General features: G+C 46.1%; 1 protein-coding gene across 5 annotated transcripts in view; it reads right to left on the bottom strand.

The window, feature by feature from the left end:
• The window catches only part of KDM2B (lysine demethylase 2B), an 86,055-nt gene that overhangs the window by 54,431 nt on the left and 10,456 nt on the right, over positions 1 to 21,168 (bottom strand). For all 5 annotated transcript variants that reach the window (XM_083418149.1, XM_083418146.1, XM_083418145.1 and 2 more), the window contains 2 exons: positions 15,695 to 15,873; positions 12,003 to 12,109 (listed from right to left, as the gene is read on the bottom strand). In XM_083418149.1, the coding sequence (XP_083274275.1) occupies positions 12,003 to 12,109; positions 15,695 to 15,873 (286 nt within the window). The remainder of the gene's footprint in view (positions 1 to 12,002; positions 12,110 to 15,694; positions 15,874 to 21,168) is intronic.

Raw genomic sequence — 21,168 nt, 5'->3', positions numbered from 1 at the left:
TGCACAGATACTCAAAATGACGTCATGCGCGTGCGCAGAAGTGGTGAATCACGTGCGCGGGTTGCGTTCACTTCAGGATGCAAACGGGATTCTGGAACGGATCCCATTCGCATCCAGAGGTACCACTGTACAATGTTTTAAAACAGTGAAATGTGTCCCTCTTTTGAATTGTGTAAGAGCCGATTTCTGTGGTACCATCTCAATTCCCAGGTGTTTCCAGAAGAATTGTCCCTGGCCCACTGTGGCCAAAATCAACCTCATCAGCAAATAATTCCGGACAAGTTCCCAGAAATGCACCAATTCACAGGTAAAATGTAACAACGTGTGCAGAAAAATAGGAAAGATAGTGGACACAGATATGTAAGGGAGCAAAAAGGGAAAAGCAAGGGGGAAGACACAGAACCACCATGGGAAAACCAACACAGAGGGATGAATTGATCAACACCAACTGACAAAGAAAACTCCCCGGCAGGTACATGCAGCGGAAAGGGACAGAGAGATGCAGAAGGAAAACTGGGCCTGCTATGAGAGAAGTCAAAGCCACACATGTTCAGCCAAACTCCTAGAGAAAGCATGTGCACAAGCGAATAAGCCAATGGACAGACAAACACAATCATTACCCTCCGATCAGTTCCTCGCCTCCGGCTGGAGTTTCAGCCTCTGGCCTCTGGCCTTACAAGGCCACCCCTACCTCTGAGATCAGACTATAAAACCACTCCCAATTCCTAGCAGATGGCTCCCTGGTCTCCGGGCTGGGATTTCTTTTTTCCTTTTTTCTTTTGTTCAGGCCAATGAGGAAAGTGTAACTCCTTCCTTCCTTCTAAGAGAGCGCGTCAGGGGGGGGTTGGAAAAACGCAAGTCTAAAATCCAGCATCATAAAACTATGGCAAAACTGCAGAGAGAGGATTTGAGGTTTTGGTTTTCCCCCATAATTAAACATACGTTTGTAGCTGCTCTCTTGGCACTAATATGAGGCGTGGAGTATTTATGAGGCGAGAGACGTGATAGGTTCATTTATTAATTGGTTGTGAGGGGCTCAGTTATGGGGGCCCTTACACACACAATGTTTTGCTTCAAGTCTGGGATTCCTCACATGGTTTCTCTGTGCTTATCCTCATGTTCACACACATTTGAAATGCCAGTGGTCTCCCCTCCACGAGCATATAAAAGACACAAATAATCCCACAGGACAGTCAAGAAATTTTGCAGAAGCACTGCCACTTACTATCAGGGTCATTTTTTAATCTTACAAACAAAAACTGGAGGAAATTAGTACTTTCACTGACCCTCACAAACAGAACTGAAACACCAAATTGTTGTTAAACCCTTTAAATTGGAACTTTTCAAGCTAAACAATAACAATAATTTTTTTTTGGGGGGGGGGGGGGAATCACACCAGTACCACAAAAAGGTCTGCTATTAAATAAAAAGCGCCTTGTAACATAAAATGTGTTAAACCCGATGCACAGCATCTGCCATAGCTAGTTCACCTACACATATAAAGACAGTAGAGTCATACCTCAGGTTACAAACGCTTCAGATTGCACATGTTTAGGTTGCGCACCGCGCCAAACCCGGAAGTACCAGAACAGGTTACTTCCGGTTTTGGGCGTTTTGCGCATAAGCGCTGAATCGTGACCCACGCGTGCGCACTGCGGGTTGCGAACCCTGCGGGTTGTGAACGTGCCTGGATCACGTTCGCAACCCGAGCGTCCAGTGTATCAGATGGGAACACTGTTATTCAAATAGGAGAATGCTCCAGAACAACATATTATGAGCTGTAGCAGTAATTACCACTTACAGAATTGTGTCTCCAACAACAAAATATCTAGAGGGGGAAATCATTAACCCCAGAGTGCCGTGTTGAGAGACAGTACAGTGGTACCCCGCAAGACGAATGACTCGCAAGACGAAAAACTCGCTAGACGAAAGAGTTTTCCGTTTTCTGAGTTGCTTCGCAAGACGAATTTTCCTATGGGCTTGCTTCGCAAGACGAAACGTCTTGCGCCTTTTTTTTTTAAACCGCCAATGCATTCCTATGGGAAACCGTCAATACACATTGGTGCTTCGCAAGACAAAAAAACTCGTAGAACAAAAAACTCGCAGAACGAATTAATTTCGTCTTGCGGGGCACCACTGTATATTGAATTCAAATTCCTATTTTGCAGAGAAGTTTTAGCACCCTGAAGATCTTGGAGGGCCACTTCACACATGACCTGATTGCTACAGGAAACTCCTTCTGATTTCTCACCCTTGCTTTTTGCTGCACCACGCCAGACAGCAACAGTAACACACAGCTTCTCGCTGCACATGCATTCAGGCTTGCCCTGAATGATAATCTCCGCAATAAGATTTGTGCTAATTCGTACATGGGCATGGTTTTCATACAAGGACAGTAGACAGGGTCTTCGTCCAACCTACCTGGCATGGTAAGGGTAGAAAGAGGGGCATATTTATTAGCCACTGGCAAGTTCTAGCCCATCATTCCAGGGGGAGCCCATTACCATTATCTAAGCTGCCAACCTAGTGTAGGGGCTGCAGTGTTGAAACAGGACGTTGAGACTCGGGTTCAAATCCCCTTTCAGCTGTGGAAGCTCACTGGTTGGCCTTGGCCATTCTGTGCTCTCACCCTAACCTACCTCACAAGGCTGTTGTGAAATTAAAAGCAGGGGTGAATCACCCTTAGCCTCTCTTCAAGGAAACAGTAAGACAAGCAATCGAAAAAGCTAGGCACACACACACACCCTGCTACTAGTCTGCAGTGAAGGGAAACAAAAAAATGGTGATTTTGCCTTAACTGCCACAATGAACTGTGAGGCAGCAACAAACTGCCATGAGCAAAACTGTGGATTTCGGCAACCATCAGGTGAGGGGAGTGTGGCCTTTGTTTCTGAACTATCCTGTAGTTCAGCATGGCAGCATAAATATGATTTAGGGTGGCCAGTTCCACAGTGCAGGATTTAAGGGATGCATAAGTCGATTGAGTTTACTTATATGACGCTTTCCCACAATTAGCTATGCCTGAAGTGTCTTACAGCAAACATTCAAAATATCAAACACAGAGCATTGGAAATACAAATATATGACATACATGTTGGTAAATTCAAAAATGGCAAAAGCCAACCATTCAATAAATTCAATTACTACAAAAAAAAAAAATCCACCTAAGCTTAAGTACAGAAATACAAAGCAAAGCAAGAGTTAACCGACAATAACGTTTCTGGTACAGTGGTACCTCGGGTTAGAGACGCTTCAGGTTACAGACTCCGCTAAGCCAGAAATAGTACCTCAGGTTAAGAACTTTGCTTCAGGATGAGAACAGAAATCGTGCTCCAGTGGCGCAGCAGCAGCAGGAGGCCCCATTAGCTAAAGTGGTGCTTCAGATTAAGAACAGTTTCAAGTGAAGAACGGGCCTCCAGAACGAATTAAGTTCTTAACCCGAGGTACCACTGTACTGGTCTTCCTGCCTCTGCTGCAAAGGACAATTGCTCAAAGCATATCCTCTCTCCCACCCCTCTTGCCTTTGTTTGGAGAGAAAAAAGAGGTGGGAAGTGGATGGGATGGGGGGGGAGACACTCCCCACTGAACAACAGCTAACATCCATACCCCCAGGGTTTGGAGAAAGAGTGTCCTTATCCAGCTCAGCAGCCCCTCTCCCTCCCACAACACACACATGCAAAGGACACTCACACCTCCCTGCCCCCAAATCATAATTTTCAGAACTTTGAAACCAAAAACATATTTGCTGGCGAATGTGTATGTGCCATCGAATCTAATACACACCTTAATTTTCGCAACGTAATTTGGCCAAAAAAGGTGAGCATTAGATTTGAGTAAATACAGTATGTGGGTCTCTCACTCTCTCTCTCTGCTGGATTTGATCTTTGCAAGGAGACCTGTGAGGTAGGTTAGGCTAAGGGAGTGAATAGCCTACAGCAGGGGTCTGCAACCTTTAAGACAAAAAGAGCCACTTGGACCTGTTTCCGGAGGAAAAAAAAACTGGGAGCCGCAAAACTTGTCATTATATAAATAACTTTTTTTTATTATTTCTTTGTTTGGCCCCTCAGAATTACCGTATTTTTTGCTCTATAAGACTCACTTTTTCCCTCCTAAAAAGTAAGGGGAAATGTGTGTGCGTCTTATGGAGCGAATGCAGGCTGCGCAGCTATCCCAGAAGCCAGAACAGCAAGAGGGATTGCTGCTTTCACTGCTCAGCGATCCCTCTTGCTGTTCTGGCTTCTGAGATTCAGAATATTTTTTTTCCTGTTTTCCTCCTCCAAAAACTTGATGCGTGTTGTGGTCTGGTGCGTCTTATAGGGCGAAAAATACGGTACTCCTCCTCATAGAAATAAATGTTAAATTAACAAGTTACCTTTTTGTGTGTGTGTGTTCTTCACTCCCCTTCAAAACAGTGACCAGCGTACATGCCCCCTTTCAATGCAATGACCAGCGTACATGCCCCTTACAGTGTAGCGGGCGGGCGGGAAGGTGATGTTGGGACGGTGCGTGACTAATGCACGCACCGCCCCCATGCGACGTCACAGCCAGTACAGCGCCTGCCACAGTGAGGAGTGTTGGGGCGCACAATGGGCCTCCTCCCCTTGCTAGTATCCGCCCCGGAGCCGCGGCAAAGGTGTAAAAGAGCCACATGCGGTTCCGGAGCCGCAGGTTGCAGACCCCTGGCCTACAGTATGAGATTATAAAATTATGCCTGGCATGGAGTAAGTGGATAGAGAAAAGTGTTTTTCCCTAACACTAGAACTTGTGAAGCTGAGTTTTTGAAGACTTAAGGGCAGATAAAGGAAAGTACTTCTTTGTGCAGCACATAGTTAAACTATGGAACTTGCTCCCTGAGGAGGAAGTGATGACGACCAACCTGGAAGTCTTTAAAAAAAGATTGCACAATAGCACTAATACGCCCAGGAACCTCACCAAAATGCTGGAAAGGGTGCACCTCCACAGGCACATACCTCCACATGTGGTGGGAGTGTCCCAAAATCCAACTATTCTGGACAACAGCCATACGAGAAATATGTAAAATAACTAAGAAAGTATTAGACATCACGCCAGAATTGGCCCTACTAAACATATTCCAAGACAACAATGCCCATTTACACCACAAAGCACTCATAACCCACCTACTTTCACCAGCCAGAAACACCATAACCAGACACTGGAGAGACCTGTCAGGAGGAAGCATGGACCAATGGTACCAAATAGTATGGGAAACAAATTCATGGAGGAGAAGACTATGAACGACTGCCAGCCATGATGTGCTCTGCCTCCACAACTTCTCTGGTGCTCATGTTCTGCTCCACAGGTGTCTGGTTGGCCAGTGTGAGAACAGGATACAGGACTAGATGGGCTATCAGCCTGACCCAGTAGGCCCTTCTTATGCTCACGAGCATCATGGCTGAGTGAGAACCTTCTGTGGAGGGATGTGCTAACATGTGAAGAGGTTTTCATCTCCTGTAGCATAGACAAAACATTCTGCGTCTACACAATTAAAGACATCTGCCCGGTCAGTGCTGCTACCGGCCCAAGTCGTTGGATGCACCAGTTTATCAAAACACAGAAAGGAACCTGAATTCACTCTCCATTTGTCCAAGTAATAAGGGTTCATGGGCCTGGGAAACAAAGCCAGTGTTTCCCTCTTTCCAAAGAATGCAGTTTCTGCTGTTTCATATAGGTTTCTATACATGTGGTTTAACATAACACGTTCTGTACATATTCAAAACTGCTTTGGAGCAGTCAACCATTTTCATTCAATAAAATCAACAGATGCAGTTTGTAGGGTCACACGGTGCCTACATTTTTCTCTCACATTTCTACCTTAAAGGGCACACATTGGCGCCACCAGGCAAAGGGCACACCTGCCATTTACAGCTGACGCCACCATTTAAGGCCTGAGGTGGTGAGACTAGGCCCCAAAAGCACCAGGCAGCAGTTCAGGTGGACCTGTAACAAAATCAGGGATATTCGGGGGGGGGGGCCCTCCCTCAACGTTCAGCTTGCATTTAAAATCATAAATAAATTTTAAAAATGACTATATAGCAATTACTAGCAAGTTTAATGAAAGAAAGGGAAGGGGGGGAAGAGAAGAAAAGGAGGAAAGGAAAAATCATGTTCCGCTTGCACTGAAAAACATCAGCCTCTAGCCCAGGGGTGGAGAAGCCACAGCCCTTCAGATCTTGTCGGAGTTGATTCCCAAAATCCCTAACCTCTGGCTGTGCGGGAATCCAACAACATTTGGAAGGGCCTAGCCCTGCTAGCTGCAAAGATATAAAGTGGGATGGCCTTGTTCTAACCAACTGCTCCCTAAATAGTAACACAGAGTACCGGTAATAACTTTTTAAGCGACCTATATTTATAATCCAGCTGTTCTGCAATGATTCCTTCCCCACTTAGACCATAGGAGTTTTGGTTACAAGCCTGCAAAGATGTCAAGTTATGTACAAACTTTGTAATCCAGGTGTATATTATTATTATTATTTGGAATATTTATAGTATTTATTTATTTCATAAGATTCATACGCTGCTTGATTGCGAAAAGCAACAACCCTCAAAGCAATTTACAAAAGGATAAAACAAGAAAACAGAGACGAATTCACAGCCATACTTTAAAACATCTGAAGGTTGAAATACTTAATAATAATAAATCTTTATTGCGGTCCAAAGACCCATAGAACAATTTCAGAATAAAATACAGTTAAGACAGCCAACCACAAAAGAGAGAAAAACTGAGGCGGTCATTTTGTTTTGTCTCGAGCTTGATGATCTTTATTTCTTTGGATTTCCAAAAGAAACTTTGAAGGTTGAAATACTTAACCAGATTAAGAATTACCTCAACTTTCTGGGTAGGCTTGTCTATACAGGAATGTTTCTAGCAGGTGCCCCAAGACACCTTCCCACAATAAAAACCACATTCAGGTCTCGCATCAAGAACAGGGATGCCCTTTGTGATAGGAATTTTATGGTATTAGATAGATGGTAATGTTCATAACTGCACATACATAGATCAACACAGGAAGACCAACCTGGAACCATTTTGATTGCTAAACTGACCAAATCCTTTCTCTGCAAGGTTAAACTGGAAAAGCCTCCCCATTGTCAAAGGTGTGAGCCTGTGACCTGGCCCAGGAAATAAGTATTTTACCACTACAAAAGAATGGCCAGGCTGCCCAGGCAATCCAATCAAGTAACTTGCCAGACAAGAGATAAACTGTGACAGGAGAAAAACAACATTCAAATTTCTGTGGTGTAGGTGGAATGTTTCTGGGGGTGGTCTTGATCTAGAGAGGGGGAATTTCAAAAGTCTTTATAAGCCCTTGCATGGCAATTTTGGGGGTCCTCTTCCTCTCCTGTGTGTGAGGGGAGTACCCTGTTGCAACAGATCAATAAAGATCAAGCTTACTAGCTGCTTTGCTTCTCAATATTCTCTGGTTGGCCTCTGTTATTTTCTCCTACCAATAGGGAACCTATGTAAGGACTCTATATGAGCTCTTGGGAAAAGGGCATATTTTTTATTTACAACACCTTGAAGGGCCAGGATGATCCAGGTGGCATTTCCTGCCCTCATCCTGATACCGCCCTTTGGGTTTCACTAACAAGGCCGCAGCTCCCACCGCAGGAGGACCTGCACAGTCTCTTAAACTGCAAATCCTGCAAATCCAGCCACTAAATGATTACACAAGCCTAGCTGGGAAAGCAAGGAAAACCCAACACAGCACTGGTCTGCTGCCTTACAAATACAGTGTACCTCGGGTTAAGTACTTAATTCATTCCGGAGGTCCGTTCTTAACCTGAAACTGTTCTTAACCTGAAGCACCACTCTAGCTAAATGGGCTTCCTGCTGCCGCTGCGCAGCCGAAGCACGATTTCCTGAAGCAAAGTTCTTAACCCGAGATACTACTTCTGGGTTAGTGGAGTCTGTAACCTGAAGCGTATGTAACCTGAGGTACCACTGTATCTCCTTTCTGAGATTTTTTTTTTTTTTAAGGAAAAAGTTGCCATGCTGCAGTTTGCATGGCTGCCAGTAGGTGGCCAGTAGGCCACATGAACAGCGGTGTGAAAACAGTTGAGGGAGGGAATTAATGTGTTTGTTATTATGTCATGCATTTTTGTGTTTTTCTGCTCTAAGCCACACTCTGATCCTCAAATGAAGGGTGGTGTGTACATTTAATAAATAATAACAACAGTCTGCAGAGTGAGCGAGCCAAGCAGGCAGGCTAGAAGAACAAGCAAGAAAATGGCCCAGACTGGCCTTCCTTTTCTTTTCTTTCATAAGATTCATATACTGCTTGATTGAGTTGTGTGTTTTTTGTTTTGTTTTTTGGTTTACAAAAAGATAAAACAAAAAAAATTGAGAAGAATTCACAGCCATACTTTAAAACAGACATGTCCAAAGTCTGTTTTGGCGGCCTAATCCTGCCCGCCGGTTGGTTTTCTCCAGCCCCTGTGGCAGTTTGTTTATTAAAAAAGCTCAACAAGTTTAATCCTAGAAAAAGCTCAACAACTTTGGCCAGTCCTCATGCATGTTCATTTCATCAAATCTGGCGCTCTTTTAAAAAAGTTTGGGCACCCCTGCTTTAAAACATCCAAAAGTCGAAATACAGGTTAAGAATTACCTCAGCTTTCTAGCCATCTGGGCAGGCTTGTCGAAACAAAAATGTTTTAAGCAGGCACCAAAAAGAGTACAGTGAAGGTATCTGCTTGATCTCAATAGGTAGGGAGTTCCGAAGTGTAGATGCTGCCACACTAAACAACCAAGTTCTTACAAAAGTGGGACGGGTATTATGTGGCAGCCCATTCTGCCGACTGAAGCGTCTGAGTGGGCACATGTGGGGTAAGGCGATATTGAAGGCAAACAAGTCCCAAGTTGCTAAGGGCTTCCCATGTTGCGCAGGTTGTCACACCCTTGGCTCAGTTATGGAGCATGCACACACAACAGGGGCATAGAAAGCCTGGGATCTGAGCAAGTGGATGGCCCAGGTGGCCGAGAGAGCAAAGGTACAGGTTGTCTGGAGGGGCAAGTGACCGGGCAGCCAGGTGGTCAGCCCATGAAGGCCTTCCCAAGCTCCCCATGTTTGCCACTGCTGCCACAGGCTGAAGTCTCTCCGCCCATAGTCTGCTGCCATTTCAAACCTCCTTCTGTCAAGTAGCAGTGTGGAGACGAAGACTCCGTCCTCTTCATTCCCCTCTCCTCTGTGTGCAGGGCCAACAGCTGGGGGATCTCAGAATTGGGGGGAGTCGTTGGGGAAGTTTTAGGTAAACCTTTGGGGCGTGGGGTGGCAATCAACGTGAGCAGGGATGGAAGCCCCTAGTAAATATACAATATGGAACTTAGTTTGCTGTGCTCCCCAAAACTCTGAAGGCTGAAGCTGTAAAAGTAAAGGTAAAGGGATCCCTGACCATTGGGTCCAGTCATGGCCGACTCTGGGGTTGCAGCACTCCTCTTGCTTTATTGGCCAAGGGAGCCGGCGTACAGCTTCCGGGTCATGTGGCCAGCATGACTAAGCCGCTTCTGGCAAACCAGAGCAACGCACGGAAACGCCGTTTACCTTCCTGCTGGAGCGGTACCTATTGATCTACTTGCACTTTGATGTGCTTTCAAACTGCTAGGTTGGCAGGAGCAGGGACCGAGCAACGGGAGCTCACTCCATCGCGAGGATTCAAACCGCCGACCTTCTGTTCAGCAAGCCCTTGGCTCAGTGGTTTAACCAACAGCGCCACCCGCGTCCCTTAGGCTGAAGCTGAGGAACACTTTATTTCTCAGTAAAAATTGGGGGCAAGGTTCACACTTACACCTGGAAAAGTTTGCTTTTAACGTGACTCGAGAGGAAGACCCATTTCAGATAACACTCAATAGCAGCTTAGCCTAGGGATGGCGAACCAATGTCCCTGACCCAACGGTCAGCGATGATTGGAGGTGGAGTCCAACTACACTGGGAGGGGGGCCACAGCTTCCACACCCCTCATTTAGCATTATGGGTAGAAGCTGGGCACTCACCCTCCCCTCCTGCAGTGTTCTTCAAGACTAACCAGAATCCCCTGGTAGGTTTAGCTCAGGGGTGGCTATTCTGTGGCCCTCCAGATATTGTTCGGCTACAATTTCCATCATCCCCAACCACTGGCCCGGCTGGAGGGCCCCAGGTTGCCCACCCAGGTTTTAGGCTCTAGTTAGGAAGCAAGGCAAAATTGTAAGCATGCTTATAAGCTTGTTTATTTTTCATTAAACAGTATATAAATCTTCCCATGTAAACAAAAACAATCTTACATTAACAAGCATTTCTCAAGTCCAGATGTAATAGGGAGCTCCAGCTACTTTGAAATTGAAAGTGCAAGTTTATCTCCTCCTCTTGTATGCAAAAGAAGGGAGGGGAGTGCAAACCGCAAGGCTTTCCACAGCCTCTACATGTAAAGCTAAGCCATGAGAAGTGACTGATGTGATCATACTTGACATAGATGTTCCACCCCCAGCAGAGGCCGACTGGTACTGAAGAGAAAGACAAAACCAAAACACAGACATCCACCTTCTCTGTGCCCTGAGGCCACCAGGTTTGCAGACACTTTTTCATTCATTTGTTTTCCCCCCAACAACACAGTGGCAGTTGTCCCATAATCTGGGGATCCTTGCCTTTCACAGGAAGCAAGTCACTCACTGCCTGTTGGAAGCAATTCACAACAATATTCAAAACATCAATGAAAGGAAGGAGGAGATGGGGGAAAGAAGCACCATCCTCAAAAGAGTTAATGGAACAGATCCAGTTCATTCTCCAGCTCCTTCTCAAGCATCATCTCTGAACTGGTACAGCAGACGGAACAATCGCTAACTTCATCCCCAGCACAGAACTTTGCAGTTCGCAGCCAAAATCAACATCTGCACTGGATGGCACCATCTGTGTTTGCAAAAACCACCATCACTTTTCATTTCTCTTTTGCTTTTTTGCTGGTCTGCTTTCCATTTGAGAAAATTGGACCAGCGTTAGATTTAGAAAAAGAACACAGAACTACAGGCACACACATTAGCAAGGCTTCTTGTATGCTTCAGTTCCTTGGAAATGCAGACAAAAGCACAGAACATGAGCTTCCTGAGAATCTAAGCTTTCTTTAAAACAATGCCACACTGCCCACTTTTCTAGCTTTTGTGGTTATGAAAGTGGTGCAGCTGAAATCTCAAAAACTGAACTAGATTTCTATAGAGGCTTGAGGAAGGGTTCCAAAGCGTGACCTGGCCCCATGCTCCTTAGACAGAATAAATAATACTAAATAATAAACTTTGCTAAGATATTCTGCTTGCCCAGGTTACAACCAGAGCCAGAGGCCCTTCTGAATGGCCAGTACCTCTCGAACGTATCGGCAGATGTGCCCAGACACTCAGCCATCACCAAATCCCTTGGGGCATCGTAAAATATAAATAAAACAGCATTTTAAAAGCCAGTGATTATTCCAGAATCACCAAATGCGTATCACTCTTCTAACTGCATCGAATCACTGAACTGTAGAGTTGGAAAGGCTCCTAAGGGTCTAGTCCCCTGCTATGCAGTTCTGTGTACTTTTCGGGCTGAGGAGATAACGCTCTTCACCACATCACAATAAAAAAGGCAGGGTGGGAGGCAGGCTAATAGGCATCACGGACACCAGGGAAACACCTCAGGGGCGCCACTCTGCCCTCAGGTCCCACATCAGTGACCCCCACCTCAAACTGACCGCAACCAAACTTTGTGCTGGGCTAGTCTTTTCGCCGGTGATGCCTTGCACCTCTGCAAACAGCTGTTGGGGTCCCTGGGAACCTTGCCCTGTCTGTGTTCCATCACGGACACAGAGAACATTCACACATGCAATCCCCGCCTTGCGTCCCAAAATAATTCCAGCCCAACAAGGGCCACACCACATGATTCTGCTGGTCGCGTAGCTCAGTTCAAATTTCATCCGAAGCCGAAGCTTCGCACCAGCAGGAGATTCCACAGGGAGTGGTTCATAATGAAGCGAAATCCACTTACTTTTTTACTTTTGGATACTTCATCTCCGAGATGGTGTTGGTGGCGTCTGTCTGTCTCTCCTTCAGATGCCGAGGCCACATGTTATCCACCCAGTCGACCAAGTCTACCTAAAAGGGCATCCAGAGGAACCAGTTAAGTCAGGAAATGTTGGAGAAAGATCTCAGAGTAAGGAAGGGATACTGGCAGAGCTATGTGTGTGCCGGGGAAAAAGAAACCAAAACTCTGCCACCCCAAGCAATCCACATTCTGCAACACACAATGCTGAATTCTGCCAGAAATGTGAATTACAAAGATTACATTCCTCTCACGGTTACTATACGGTTCCATGTTTTTCTGAGGCTAGCTTAGATCTCACAATGTCACATTTGTACACAACAACTTGTGCACCATTCTCAGGATTTTGTTAGGGCAAACATTTTTTATTTATTTAGGGGACATGAAATGTTGGGACATTAATAATAATAATAATAATAATAATAATAATAATAATAATAATAATTTATTTATATCCCGCACTCCCCAGCCAAAGCCGGGCTCAGAGCAGCTAACAACAATAAAAGTAACAGCATTCTAAAATCAATTCATTTTAAAATCAGTTCAAAATCAAATTAATGGCAACCCCTGGGCTAGAGTTCTGTGAGGATTACCAAAGGAGGGGGTCTGACTGTGCCTTGGCCAAAGGCCTGGTGGAACAACTCTGTCTTGCAGGCCCTGTGGAAAGATGTCAAGTCCCGCAGGGCCCTAGTCTCTTTTGGAGTGTGAATTTGCAAGACTGTGCACAGATGTTTGGGGAGACTTAGAACTAAGTTCCCATTGACTGGTATCAGGCAGACGAGTTGGATGTGCACGTCATCAAGTAGGCCATGCCTGCGCTGGATCACACCACAGGTCCCCCTGGGTTCAGCAATCCATCTGCAACAATTGACAGGGAGTAGGAAGACGTCAAACAGGGAGGCAGCCCTAAAGACTCATAAGAAGAGCCCAGCTAGATTGGACTCAAATGTCCATCTAGGCTTGCATCCTGCTTCCCCCAGTGACCAATTAGATGCTCCATGAAGACCACAGTCCTCTCCCACCATCATTCCCAGCAAGTAGTATTCAGTTACCCAGGCATGAAGGTTCTACTGCAGCCATTATGATTCTCCACTGATCCATAGAAATAGCTGCTCTTTCTCAGTGGAGAAACTATTACAAGCATGAAACAAATCCTGGAGCGGGGAAGGGAAGGCATTAAAAGTCCCACTAATCCAGTTATCAGCCACTACAGGTTCCAATCCTTGCAATTACGCCTAACAGCCATCGACAGGACAGTCCCCTGTGAATTTATCCAATAGCCAAGTGGCTGTTTGCAAGCCTGCAACTAGCAGCCACAACAAAATCGTGGGACAATGAACTGTGTTAAGTTGAATATGCACCGTGTGGTGCATGGAGAAATAATTCCCTTGGTCCTGTGTCTACTGCCAATCAGTTCCATTGGATGATCCCTAAGAATAAGGCAGGATAGAACTAAAAGACGAAGACGAGAGACAGGGCACATAGCCGCTGCTTACCTACTCCAGAGTAGCCCTGTTAACATGAAGCATAGAAACATACAAGCTAAGAGAGCACGGCAAGGTCAGTCAATAAAAATAAGTTTTAATGGAGGAAATCAATCAATCAAACCTGTATATATTTGCATATGATTAGAATAATCATTTCAAGGGAAGAGGAAAGCAGAAACATGCATATGTTTAAGTGGATCCCTGTCATTACTGATCGTTGTAAGCTACTCAAGCTTTTTGGGTGAAGAACAGGGTAAAATGCTTTTGAGAAATTAATAAAAGCTATATTATAATCACATTATAAAATAATAATTTTATCAAAAAATCCTCTTCAGACAGGATGGAGAGGTTGGGAACGCCTCTTCTAAGAGGGCCCCTGCTATCTGCAATTGTTACATTGAAATTATATTTTAAATATAGACTTCTTTTAAAAATGTGTTTCCCAATTAATTGAGGAGGCCTTTTAGTCAATAATTTTAACTGATTAATCTAACAGATTACAATCACAGCCCTACTACAGATCACTCCATGGTGTGACCATATTTGAAGTCCTGTGGGCCGTTCTGGTCGCTTCAACTCAAAAAGGATATTGTTGAGTTGGGGGAAAAGTTCAGGAAACTGCAAGCAAAATGATCCAGTGGGTGGAGTGACTGCCCTGCAAGGAAAGCCTGCAGCTCTGGGGCCTTTTTAGTTTGGAGAAAACTAAGTTGGGAGTAAGACGCAGCATGACAAAAGTTTCTAAAATTATGCCTGGCATGGAGAAAGTGGACAGGGAAGAGCTTTCCTCTTCTCTCTTAACACTAAAACTCCTGAGCACCCAACTGAAGGTTGGAAGATTCAGGACAGATTACTAAGTCCATTTTTACACAGCAGACAGTCACACAATGGAACTCCCTGCTGCAGGAGGCAGTGATAGCGGCCAAGTTGGATACCTTTAAAAGAGGAATAGACAAGCTCATGGGTAGGCAAACTAAGGCCTGGGGGCTGGATCCGGCCCAATCACCTTCTAAATCCAGCCAGCAGACAGTCAGCATGTTTTTACATGAGTAGAATGTGTGCATTTATTTAAAATGCATCACTGGATTATTTGTCGGGCACAGGAATTTGTTCTCCCCCTCCCCCCCCCAAAAAAATAGTCCGGCCCCCCACAAGGTCTGAGGGACAGTGGACTGGCCCCCAGCTGAAAAAGTTTGCTGACCCCTGGACAAGCTCAGGGCAGAGAGGGCTATCAATGGCTACTATCCACGCTGGCTTTGCTTTATTATGACTACTGTAATTTTATTTATATCCCGCCGTTTCCCCCCGACAGGGACTCAAGGCAGCTTACAGATATTAAAAATAAGAACAGCTCAAAACACGGGGGGGGGGGGACAATTAGACAAGCAGGTAGATGGATCTAAAACATAGTTAATTACAGTAATAATAATAATAATAATAATAATAATAATAATAATAATAAACCAGCACACCACTAGCTCCCTCATGAAAAGCAGTCAGTTTCCAAATAGGAGAGAGCCATTCTAACTTCTCTAGGGAGGCAGTTCCAAAGTCTGGGCTATTGTTCTATATTTATTTATATGTGCTCTGACTTCCAAATACCAGTTGCTGGAAACCATGCGAGGGCAAGAGTTGCTCTTGCTCTCACCATTTGCTTACTGGTTTCCCACCAGCATTCGGTGGGCCAATATGAAAACAGGATGCTGGACTAGAGGGGCCACGGGTCAGATCCAACAGGTGCTTCTGTTGTGTTCACTGAACAAACAAACACACACACACACACAATGCTTTCAGGATAGGACTTTTGGGCAGATGCCCATTGACTGGCTCAGCAGGACCAACAGGAAGACCCCCAAAATGCAGCAGGGCAGGCTCACCACATTTTAGAGTAAGTGAAGCAACATACACTGACATCTAAAAAGGAGGACCTTCGGTAAGACCACTAAGACCAGGGGATAAACCAGGAATGGGGCACCTTTGGCACTCCAGGTGTTGGGGGTCCCCCAACTCCCATCAGTTCCAGCCAGAATGGCCAATGGTCAGGGAAGATGTGACCCAACACCTCCTAGAGGGTCAGGTTACTCCCTGGTCTAAAAGGACCGAACTGCCCCAGTACCCTGAGCGCAATAACCACCCAAAGAGTTCTCAGCTTACCACATTGGGGCGCTTGACGATGTTTGCCAGCTTCGTGTGGCTGAACTCGAGGCTGATCACGTTGTACAACTTCTTGCGTTCCGCCTCCGGGGTTTCGTAATATCGCACAAACTGGGACATGCTCATCTCTGTGCCCTTTTGCGTGTTGACGTCCATTACATCCACAATCCGACGGCTCCCTGTAAGATGATTTTGGACATGTGGAAAAGGTGAGGAGAAAGACAACAAAGTTTTTATTCCCCGCACGATGTTTAAAATAACTACACCAAGTCTCAAAAACCTTAACACAAGGAGACAAACTATGGTTTCAGGAGATAAACTATGATAAACAAACCACGACGGTTACATTACGAATCCACAGTTGGGAGGCAGCAACGCTTCTGAATACCAGTTGCTGGAAACCACAGGAAAGGAGGGTACTCTTGTGCTCAAATCCTGCTGTTTCCCTGTTTCCCATGGGCATCTGGTTGGCCACTGTGAGAACAGACTGGACTGAATGAGCCACTGGCCTGATCCAGCACAGCTCTTCTTATGTTCTTAAACGGAAAGCTGATAATTAGGGCCACCTCATTGCTCCTTCCAGTAGTGATGTATGGAAGTGAGAGCTGGACCATAAAGAAGGCTGATCGCTGAAGAATTGATGCTTTTGAATTCTGGTGCTGGAGGAGACTCTTGAGAGTCCCATGGACTGCAAGAAGATCAAACCTATCCATTCTGAAGGAAATCAGCCCTGAGTGCTCACTGGAAGGACAGATCCTGAAGCTGAGGCTCCAGTACTTTGGCCACCTCATGAGAAGAGAAGAGTCCCTGGAAAAGACCCTGATGTTGGGAAAGATGGAGGGCACAAGGAGAAGGGGACGACAGAGGACGAGTTGGTTGGATGGTGTTCTCGAAGCTACTGCGGGAGGCAGTGGAGGACAGAAGTGCCTGGCGCGCTCTGGTCCATGGGGTCACGAAGAGTCGGACACGACTAAATGACTAAACAACAACAACCTTGCTCCTTAATTGCCTTTCCAGGAGCCTATTCAGATGATATCCCCCACTTTGAAGCAAACCACCAAAAAATAGGTTTTATTTCACAGTAGCAGGGAGACCCCATGTTCAAATAAACATACACTGTCCCCCAATCCCTTGTCCCTGCAGTGAGGGACAAGAGGAGGAGGAAGGGGAGGAGCAGAGGGGAGAGTCAGAGGTCAATTCCCAGTCTTACAATCCTGGGGCAGGTGGGAAGCATCTTCTCAACTGGTCCTGCTTATTGCAGGAAAAGCAAAAGAGAGGTAAAAAATAAATAGAATGCAGGTTTGCACCCAACGAATGGTATTAAAGAACATGGGTAAACAGATCAATCAAAGGAGGTGGGGACATTATCCTTCAGGAGAACTATCCCAAGATGATAAGAGTGAACTTTATTGCTTCAGATTAAAATTCTAAAAATAAAGGAAAGGGGTGGAATCTTCCCTTCCATAAAGAAGAAATTCCCTGCAAGCAGAAATTTAGCACAGCAGGAAGAAATGTTTCAGCCCACCACACCCTTGCTATGCTAGCTTTCTATGTACTTTTTTAAAAATGGGCTTTGTTTTTTATTTAAAAAATTTTTTTGCAAGGAAGCATGCTGAAATGCTATCTTCCACTTTCAGTCTGTAGTATCGTTTTATCCACCTCAGTCAACCAGGCCTTAGACCAGACATTCCATGACCTGGTAGCAGGTTGCTAGATATAAAACTGGTACATTAATTTAAAAGCCCAACTTGCCAACAAATGAAGGAGGCAGCCCATAATCGCTCTGCGTGGTTTATCATTCAGGCCACACTTCTCTCTAACCAGCTTGGATGGATATTTCTCTGCAACTTTTGGTGATTATTTCTCTGCTGGATGACTCAGTCACTCCCAACACCGTAACACACAAGCAAGAGACTTGTAAGAAGACTGCATGATTGTGAAGCCGTTTTTATTATAACCCATTTTTCCTCCACGGAGCTCAGGGCGATGTACATGGTTCTCCCCCTCCTCTTTTATCCTCACAACAACCCTGTGAGGCAGGCTATGCTGAGAGTCATTGACTGGCCCAAGGTCACCCAGCGAGCTTCATGGCTGAGTATGGACTTGAACCCTGGTCTCCCAGGTTCTAGTCCTGCACTCTAACCACTAAACATCACAGCTACAATTTCTTGGTGTAAGGAAACAGCCTTATCCCAAGCCAGACCGTGGTCCACCTAGCTCAGAATTTTGTGCACTGACTAGCAGGGGCTCTCCAGGGTTTCAGACAGGTGTATTTAGCAGCTCTGCTAGGAGATATTGGGCCCAACTCTGCACCTTCAGCGTAAGATGTGATTGCAACAGAAATAACCAAGTGAGTCAAAGATCCAGCAGAATCTACCTAGCTGCAAAAGGAAAGTTCCCAGCTAGTTCTTGGAACGAGTCATTGCTCTAGGTCTGCCTCCATCCAATATGATCAGTGATTCATGCAAAAGCATTGGGAGGATGAGGGAGCAAAGGAAAATTCATCCTCCTCCACATGCTAAAAATAAGCTTCTAGTGAATGAGTGACAGTAAGAAACTTCCTGACAGCAAGAGCTGTTCGACAGTGGAATTTGCTGCCAAGGAGTGTGGTGGAGTCTCCTTCTTTGGAGGTCTTTAAGCATAGGCTTGACAACCATATGTCAGGAGTGCTCTGATGGTGTTTCCTGCTTGGCAGGGGGTTGGACTCGATGGCCCTTGTGGTCTCTTCCAACTCTATGATTCTATGATTCTATGAACCTGAGCCTCCACTTTTAATTCGGGGGGAGACAGTACGTGCCTCAGCTATCAACAGTTTGAGGAATCTGGCCATAGATCATGTGTAGGCAAACTAAGGCCCGGGGCCTGGATCCGGCCCAATTGCCTTCTCAATCCGGCCCATGGACAGTCTGGGAATCAGTGTGTTTTTACATGAGTAGAATGTGTGCTTTTATTTAAAAGGCATCTCTGGGTTATTTGTGGGGCATAGGAATTCGTTCACCCCCCCCCCCCAAAAAAAAATATAGTCTGGCCCCCCACAAGGTCTGAGGGACAATGGACTGGCCCACGGCTGAAAATGTTAGCTGACGCCTGCCATAACACAGAAGCCCAAAACTGAAGCTCTTTGCCTTGGCGAACACCTTTGAGATAATTGCTTTTCACTCGAGTCAGGAAGTTGACCACAGCTGATCAGAACCATTTTTGGAAAACGACATGCCCTCTCTTTGCCCTTGTGATCCAGGTGACAGCACTGGGTCAAGCGATCCGCCATGAACGTGAGACGAGAGCCCCTCTGGATAAGGGTGATGGCCCACCTAGTCCAGCATCCTGGGCTCAGAGGCCAACCAGATGGCTGGGGGGAGCCCACGAGAGCAGCCCTCCCCTCCCTGTGTTTTCCAGCAACAGTAGTCTGAAGCACAGCTATCATATCAAGGAGCCTTCAATAGCCCCCTTTTAAAGCTATTTGGGCTGGTGGCCATCACTATGTTTTAACTGTAAAACATAGTTTAATGCATGTAATGTATTTAGTATTAACGCGAGCAAAAAAGCACAAGCAATTGTCAATGAGAAACAAGGGGACACTTCACAAGTATACAGGAGTGTGCCCAAAGCACACACCTATTTCATCACAAACACCATTAGCTAAGACTCACCACTGGGCATGAAACACGATGACAATACTGAGGCACATAACCTGGTTGGGCACATCAGTGGCCTGGGCGATGCACAACACTAAGCTGTGATTTGTTCAGGGCAAAGGGTGGTTTGTTTCCATGTCCAAATCCAGCCCAGGAGACTAACCATCGTTTGTCCAGCCACTGCCACTGGAAAGCAAACCAATCTTCGGAGAAACCAACTTCTGCTTGTTTGATCGTCTGTGAGGCTATTTGTGGTTTCTTAAATAAGCCACAGTTTAGCACAGGGGTAGCCAACATGGTGCTCTTCCAGATGGCATGGGCTAAAAGTCCTACCACTTCTACCCACTAGCCATGCTGGCCGGGCTTGATGTAAGTTGCATTCCAACATCTGGAATGCGTCATGTCAGCCACTCCTGGCTTCATGTTCTATATGTGAATGCAGCCACAGTATGTCCTGCCTTGCAAACCAGGTGTATTTCACCAGAAGCACAATTAGCTCGCTAGCAACCATGCAACACCATGACATCTTTGAACATGTCAATACAACCTTAATCCGTAAAATGCAAGGCAGCCAAAACAATGTTAAGCATTTTTGTGTCAGTTAATCCCAGCTACCAAGATTTTAGAAGCCAGAGCAATGAGTGTCAGGAGCCTGGCTGATTTGTGATAGCATTGGGATTCTTTTGCTGAAATGTACTACTAGGGATTTGAACGCAGGTGGCACTGTGGTCTAAACCACTGAACCTAGGGCTTGCCGATCGGAAGGTTGGCGGTTCAAATCCCCGTGACGGGGTGAGTTCCCATTGTTCGGTCCCTGCTCCTGCCCACCTAGCAGTTCAAAAGCACGTCAAAGTAGATAAATAGGTACCACTCTGGCAGGAAGGTAAACGGTGTTTCCATGCGCTGCTCTGGTTTCACCAGAAGCTGCTTAGTCATGCTGGCTATATGACCCAGAAGCTGTCTGTGGACAAATGCCAGCTTCCTCGGCCTAAAGAGCGAGATGAGCACTACAACCCCAGAGTTGTTCACGACTGGACCTAATGGTCAGGGGTACCTTTACTACTAGGGAGTAGGCAGGTATCTTGGGTAGAGCTGGAGAATCAGCCCCAAAGCAAGATGAGGAAGAGGCAATGGGAATGGGAGCAGCTGGAAGAGGCATCTACTGCTGGGCAGATGAGCTTTGGGGAGACAACAGAGGGCTCAAACCTGGGTGCTGGCAGCAGGGGCCAGCGTGTCACTATGCTACTGGCTTGATCTCAACTGCAGATAAACCAAGAACTCTAGCCCAGCAGGCATCTGGTGACACAACCAACCAACAGCATCCTTTGCAGATCTGTTTCCAGGTGTCAGAAAGGAAGGCCGTAGCTTGGGAAAGATCTGTAGCCTGCATGGGAGCTGAATCTCCATCAGGTGCCGATCCACGCAGGCATTTCCATGTGCTGCTCCCTCCTCCCCAGTAGCCTCATGGGCAGCTAGTCAGGCAAGATGCTCTGAAGCTCCTGCCGCCGTCTCTGCTGCTGCTGTGGCCCTGTGAGAGGTGAGGGCATCTGAAAGAAATCCAGCACCCCAGGATGTGGGGACCTCTAGTCCCAGGGCAAGGATGCCCAGGTCTGATGGCTCCTCAGGGTCAGGCCCTGCAATGCTGATTCAGTTCTTCCTTTTGAGCAATGTGCTGCTCAGGGGGAGAGCAGCCTGCGGAAACATTTGCTGGCCCCATTTCTCAAGTTAAATGCAGTTTTGTGCAAACTACTGGATTTGGAGGAAACTGCAAACCAGTAGCTCAGGAAAGGAGGCATTCCACTGCTGAAAAACAAGGGGAGGAACAGGAGGAGACAGACT

This window comes from Podarcis tiliguerta (genome assembly GCF_965153285.1).
Source record: "Podarcis tiliguerta genome assembly, chromosome: 16".
Taxonomy (NCBI): domain Eukaryota; kingdom Metazoa; phylum Chordata; class Lepidosauria; order Squamata; family Lacertidae; genus Podarcis; species Podarcis tiliguerta.
This window is presented reverse-complemented; position numbering and strand designations above follow the sequence as displayed.